Genomic DNA, 7,320 nt, shown 5'->3' on the forward strand with positions numbered 1-7,320 from the left:
TTGTTTTTTTGGCGCTACGGTACACATGAATCCTCTACAAAACAGGATTCTAGAAGTTTTTTCGTATAACTTTTCGGATCTTTTCTTTTCACTTCACTTTTCTTGATATGTGTTGTTCGTTGCTAATCTTTCAGGATCACTCTCTACCTCTGAACTGGATTCATTCTCGTCGAAGTCGTCGTTGAAGATGTGACGAAACCATTAGCATTACGTAGAAAAAGGATGGGAATTTGCAAGAAATAAGTAACAATAATCGTAAAGAAAGAAAGAAAGAAAGAAAAAGAAAAAAACTGGACGCATTTCACGAACTTTGAAACGTTTCGACGAGTCGAGTCCCGTATAAGTTCACCGCTTAAAAGTGGCGCTTATAGCATTCGTTGGAATGTAGCTTACGTAGGCGGACGGGCGATACGATATCCACGCTTGTTGTGACGCGACGCTGCTGCTACCGTTGCCACCACCGCCGCCACCGCCACCGCCACCACCGCCGCCACCGCCACCACCGCCGCCGCCTTTATGGCACCGTGTCCACGTATGTATGATCATCGCCATCTCATTCTCATTAGATAACGATCTAAGCTTGACCGAGCGGCGATGCGATTGGAACAAGTTTAGTAAGGCGATAACTCTCGCATTCATTCATTCATTCATTCATCTTTTAGTTACCGTTTGCAGCGCTCGTATTTATTAAAATTTATTAATTATTATTATTATTATTTATCATTTATTATTTTCAATTTTTATTTAAAAACCTCAGTTAGGTCATCTACTGATTTGGTATACTTGTAAAATCTATGAGCTCTGTAAAAACATTCCCTTTCTCTTTCTTTCTTTAGAAATTTACAGATTTAATCACAGATTCTCTTCAGGAATCGTTCTTGGAAGACTCCATCATTTTTATAGTTCAAAAAAAAAATTAAAATTTTTAAAATTATTCTAATTTTAATTAATAATTTATTTTAATTTTAATTAAGTTTGAAATAAAAAACAAAAAAAATTTGAATTAAAATTTTACTTCAGTTTTAGAGTTTTTGTCGTATGAAAAAATCTGTGGATAATCTTTCTTTCCACCAACCAATAAGGTCTCAGAACTTTACATCTTTGACCAGTAGCTCTATGAAAACACTGTTGAACTCTCCTTAGAACTCTTTTTTATGGGAGAATCCGTAATTTCTTAATTTCTTAATCAAATTTCTTAAGATTATTTGACCTCAGTTTTAGAGTTTTTGTCGTATAAAAAAAATCTCTTTATAATCTTTCTTTCGACCAACCGATAAGGTCTCAGAACTTTACATCTTTGACCAGTAGCTCTATGAAAACAATGTTGAACTCTCCTTAGAACTCTTGTTTTTGGAAGAATCCGTAATACGTAGTCCGTAGAATTTCTAATAAAAGATTATTTGATCCTAGTTTTGGATTTTTTTTTCATATGAATTTGTTTTCTCGACGAAATTACGGCGTGTGACCTTTGCTTTCTTCCCTGAATTCTCCATATTCCTCGCGGCTCCTTGTCGTTTCTTCCTGCCCAGCTCACTGAGTCGCGTTTTCCTCCTTTCATATTTATCGTCCGTAGCGCAGACGATAAAAGGTTCGCTGTGGCTGCACATTCCTTTCCTGAATTTTTCTGATTCCTGTATAACACAGTCCGTTGGGTCCCATTTATTATTTGTAACTGACATTTCAGTAACTTGCAGTAACTTTTATGATAATATTTTGAAAAATGGTAAGAGATTCCGCTGTGACTGCACGATGAATGGTTCGATTCCGCCCTAGTGCCAACCAAGGCATCATCTTCGATTTCGTAACTGAAGTGATTGCTGTGGCACAGCCTAAGTAGATCGAATAATTTTTATTTATGTGGTTTTTTTAAATTTTATCCGTTCACTTGCTCATTCATTCGACGTTTTACCTCTCGCTTCTCCATTAAAAAGTTTGATGACTGTCAAAATTCTTTTCTCTCTTATTCTTTCTACAATTACAGAAGTTAAAATAATTAGCAACATTCATATTAATTAATTAATTCATAGTATAAAGATATAAGATAACGTGTAATGTATAATATGATCTAATATATGATATAAATTAATATTTAATTTTCTCACGGCTGATATTCCTGGAATAATTGCATTTAACGTGTTGCTGGTATGTTTAAGATGATTTAATAAGCACTAGTCATGTTGAGGTCGAAAACAACATATATTATTTATTGAATAAGATTAAAATTAATGGACTTTAATCTTTTTGAATGAATAAGTTAAAAATAAATGAATATAAAAAAAAAATAATTATAATAAACTCAAATATAAATATTAAACATCAAAATTGCCTCTATAATAAAATTAGAAATAAAAATCTTAGATAATAAAAATGATGAATTGAAATAAAAAATAAAATAGATAATAAAATAAAAAAATATAAAAAATAGTAAAATAATAAAATTTAAATTAAAAAAATAAAACATCATCTTTATACAACATTTATTTGTTTCCGTTATTGAGTCCTCGTCTGGAGCTTAGGTTCCTGGAAATCGCTCCACAGAAGACGAATTGCCAAATAATCTTATTTGATTCTATATATATATATATTTCCTCATTCTCCGATGCATGAAAAGAAATTGAACAGAGAGAAAAAAGTTGACCTAACGAATAAACCTGATTGAATTCGCATCAATCCGGTATTTCCAAATTGAAAGAAAATAAAAATCGCATTAGTTGAAATTATTGAATTCTGTTGTCTGATCGAAAGAGAATTAACTTCTACAAGTTATTCAAGATTAAAAAAACTCGTCTAGCATTCCGCTGCTACCGTACTGTTCTTTAAATCTAAACTAGTAGTCTTCAAATGTGCAATTAAATAGAACAAGTTGGTAAGGTTAAAGAAATTTCCAGGCATTCTCTATCTTCCTCTCTGCCTGCCTAAAATTTCCTCTTTCTAGACATCATTTATAGTAGAAAAAATGAGCCGTAAAATAGAGAACACAGTCTTCTATCACACCATATATTGGGGGGAGGGGGTGCAGTCTCCACATTAAATGACGTATACCTTCGCCCGCATTAATATTTTTATTTTTTTTACTGTCATAACTATCCAGTATTGTAAAGTGCACGCTTGAAGAAAGACACATAATTAATTTATTATTGGATTGTTCCTTCTCAATACATTTTTGTAAAGAGACTCAGTGCATTCCTGCATCGACTTTTTGCCACTTATTAATCAATACGTATATTGATCATGCGCATGCCCCATTTTTTTTATAGGTATTTGATCTCATTTTTTCATCCACATTTTTTCTACTTTCAAGGAATCCAAAGTGATTTTACACTTGTTTTATCCTCAAGGTTTCCTAAACAAAGGTTCATATGATCTCTAAGGAACAGTGGAACTACCCCAATTAGAAGGGAACTAATATAAATTGATTTTTTCCCCGACGATGCTCGAAAATCAAAAGCCGAGGCTAGAAATCAGGATGAGTGGAAATTTTCTTTAATATTTGTCTTTTTTCTATGGTAAATATTGTTTTCTATGCTTTTCTGTGGTAAATAGACTGCAGGACTGGTTGTTTTTAAGGATTGCAGCGAACACCTGAAACATGAAACATCCAAAGGGTTCAATTAGCCACCTTTCGCTACTTTTCTCTTAAAAAAATAATAAAAAAAATAAAATAAAATGAATAAAAAAAAATCTCGTTGGGATTAAAGGACGACTTTCTAACTCTCGTAAAAGAATTTTCCCCTAATGCTTCTAAATCAAGTCGTTTGAAATCCCTTCACTAAAAACACTTCCAAAACTTAGTTTCCTAAATGTGTGGCCTAAACGCAGGTGAAGTTTTGCCTATTACTTCCTCAATTTACTTTCACATCCTTGCAATCCTTGCAGTGGCATATCCTGGGAATACATCTTCATGGATTTTATGGAGATGTATTCCAAGGATACAGGCATGTTTGCTTAATTAATGTCCTGACCTTAACAATCCTGAGCAGACCACGTGTTCAGAGGCTTTGCTGAATTTCAACTGGAGATGTATATCCAAAAAAAAAAATTTTTTTTTAAAAAAAAATTATCTAAGACAGAGATAGGAAAAGTTCAATCCAGATCAGAAATCGTAATGTTAAGAGCAGAGGTAAGAAGAGTTCACTGTGAGGAAAATTATATGGCAACATAGAAAATGACAAGCTAACTAATTTCCCGGCATCCACCCTCCTTCCACGAATCAAAATAAAAAGCGTGCAACAGGTTGATTATCGTCCGCTTGGGACCCGCACCAACACGTTCACTTCAATTCAGGATTGTTTGAGGTTAAAGGCATCACCCCACGAATCTGAGGTGGTGCAGATTTCAGGTGGAGTATTCGTATACGGGATGGGAGACTACGGAGAGGGGGGTGATTCCGTCCATTTCTTGCTAATTGCCGTAAAAAACGGCCCGGAAGATGCGGGGCCGCACAAGACTGGCGCGCTCCAATCGAACCTCTTGTACAAAATGGTGCGCCAAAACGAATGAAGCCGTATCTTCCGGGCCGTTTTTTACTGCAATTAGGAAGAAATGGACGGAATCACCCCCCTCTCCTTAATCTCCCATCCCGTATACGAATACTCCATCTGAAATCAGCACCACCTCAGATTCGTGGGGTGATGCCTTTAACGAACGCGTAACTGGCCTAACTAGCGAGGGCTAGCCGATGGGTCAAGTCAGTATTTCTAACTACCCAGACAGGTCTGGTACCAATTTCTCGACCCGACCCCCGCGGTAGGAAAGATTTGGTTGGCCTTGGGACGGTTTCGAAACATCGATAGATCGTACAGCCACAGCGGAAGCTTCTAACGACTCCGATACAACCGTTTAATAATCACAGATCTGGGTGCAGTTCAAAGAGTTCAAGAGCTTTTCGAGAGCGAGGATTATATCCACAAGAAGAGATGTCAGGTGCCAGATATTTCCCCAAGAAAAGACGCTCACGTTCAAGTTCAGTTCATTTTAATCGGGAAAAAGGTCCAGGTAGTCATTTTAATTGATGACAAGCAAATTTCTGGAAAACATTCCGTTGTTTGTCCGATTGATCATAAAGTAGCACAAATTTTCCACCATCAACTCTCTCCGAGCACCCACACGAACAACACAAACACAACACTTGACGGGAAACTTGTGTCCAATAAATTAGTTCCAGTTTACTTAAGGTCAACATTCGCAAGATTTTCCGAGATTGGAATTTTTCTTACATCGAGAACCCTTGAGGATTTCACAATGGAGAAAAAAAAAACACGTCGTTGTTCTTGTAAATCCAGAAAAAAAGGATTTTAAACATCTGTGAGAGTCATTCGCGGAAAAACGAGTCCGAGAAATTTACTTATGCGCCTTTAAACCGCTAGCGAATGCTCTTCTGAAAGCTATTTAGAGTTCATAGAAATGATGGCGTCGCGTCATTTCCATTTGGTGATTTTCCATTGAGCACGACAACGTTCAATCGATAATCACCAACTGTCAGCGATACAAACGCGCTGCACTGCCAATTCTGTGAACCCTGCGACCGGTTTAAGCAGATTATCAACTGGTAAGTGAATAATTCTATGCATTTTTTCCCGAAATTATTCTCTTCCTTATTTTGTGAGGAAGCGGAGGTATTATATTTTAATCCAGCGCTTTTCGCAGGTACTTTGGGCTGTCGCAGACAAATTTTCGAAGTAATTTTTATCTGGTTATGGATTTGTACTTTTTCATTGAGTTCCAATGTGACACTCTATTCATTTTTTCGAAATCTCGGATTCGCTTATGATTTGGAATACTGGAATGTAGAAAATGACCTCCTAATTTCTAATACGTAAAAAATATTTCGTCCAATTTGGAGAAATCGAAGCGCGAATCATGGGAGCACCCATCATTTCCATGGAGATGTATTCCTAGGATATGCCATTGGTAGGATTACAGAGATGTGAAAGTAATTAGGGGAATAATAATAAGTTATAGTTGTATATAAATAATAATAATAAGTTCGCATGTTTTCAAAAAAAGCCAAAAAATCGAACTTTTCGGCTTTTTTGGGCTTTTTTTATTTTTCGAAAACAAATTTTAAAAGTTTATTTGAAATTACCGGAACCGGATACTGTACTTTCGATTCGTATCTACAAAAGTTCATTTTCACCACACAATCTCAATGATTCTGACGGTTTCCGGCGACGAATTCCTTTTGGAGCGAATTTCAAGACATAATTTAGGAGCTATGCTGTATCTATGAAGGCGATGCAAAAGAAATGCAGGGGTTTTTTTTGTTCCTTTGGTTTCAACACTATTTTATAACAATAAAGTAATATTTATGTGTGAAGTTACGTACATTTTTGGAAAACTTAGTCTATCTATGCCCTTTGTAAATATGTATAGGAAATTTAGAAATATTTTTCGATTTAAAAAGTTGATTGAACAAAAAATTGATGGAAATACTATACATTTTTAGAAAGCTTTTTTGTGCTTCTTCGAACTACGTACATAAAATCTATACCATTTTTAGATCTATACCATTTTTTCTAAAATATTACACTTCCCAAAGTCCCAGGAAAGAGAAAATTTTTAGATGCTTCGATCAGATACATAGCTTACGGTTTTACAGCGATATTCATACAGCAGTGTGACCAACGTTTCTGTTATTTAGTGCAAATAAGTTTAAAATTTATGTGGCAAAGTTTGTGAGAGAGAACCACCGGAAGTCCAGGTGTCCAGGCAGGTGCAAGTCTCCTCTTTTTCACATGATAGACATTTCTAGAACAAATAATTCCCATTTCGCCCGGTTGATGATTGTAGTTATGGGGGTTTCTATCGTTATATAAGGTACAAAATCATATCATTTGATGGGTAACCCAAATTTCGAGTCATCGAATAGATATTTTAAGTTTATAAATTACAATAATTAAAGTTTTAGAGAGAATTTTATCTAAGAATATTCTTTATTTATTTAATTTTATGCAAGAATAGAGAGTATTCAATGAAGTGGACTGAAAATCGACCAAAAATTCGCAATAAGAGTATATAAAACAGGATATGCTTTAGATTTGAAAAGTTTTAATTTAAATTTTCAAAAATAATATAAAGAGGGGTAGTGAGGGTTTTCCATAGGATCGAAATTTACAAGAGTAAAGAGGTTAGAATTAAGTTGAAATTTTTCGAAAATTTTATAATTTTTTTTTATTATTTGAAAGTTTTGTTTAGAATAGAAATTTATAAGAGTGAAGAATTTAGAACTAAGCTGACATAATTTTTTTTATTACTTTTTGTATTTATTGTATTTTCATTGTAGATATTAAATAAATTGCCTAGATTACCAACTATTTGTAA

General features: G+C 34.6%; 1 protein-coding gene across 1 annotated transcript; it reads right to left on the reverse strand.

Moving 5' to 3' along the window:
* Positions 1-345: 345 nt before the first annotated feature.
* On the reverse strand, positions 346-639 carry RB195_007917 (uncharacterized protein; the record flags this gene model as incomplete). Its single annotated transcript, XM_064181809.1, has 1 exon — positions 346-639. One exon carries the CDS (start codon positions 637-639, stop codon positions 346-348), a length of 294 nt encoding a protein of 97 aa, XP_064038569.1.
* Positions 640-7,320: the final 6,681 nt, after the last annotated feature.

The sequence above is a fragment of the Necator americanus genome, chromosome I, assembly GCF_031761385.1.
Source record: "Necator americanus strain Aroian chromosome I, whole genome shotgun sequence".
Taxonomy (NCBI): domain Eukaryota; kingdom Metazoa; phylum Nematoda; class Chromadorea; order Rhabditida; family Ancylostomatidae; genus Necator; species Necator americanus.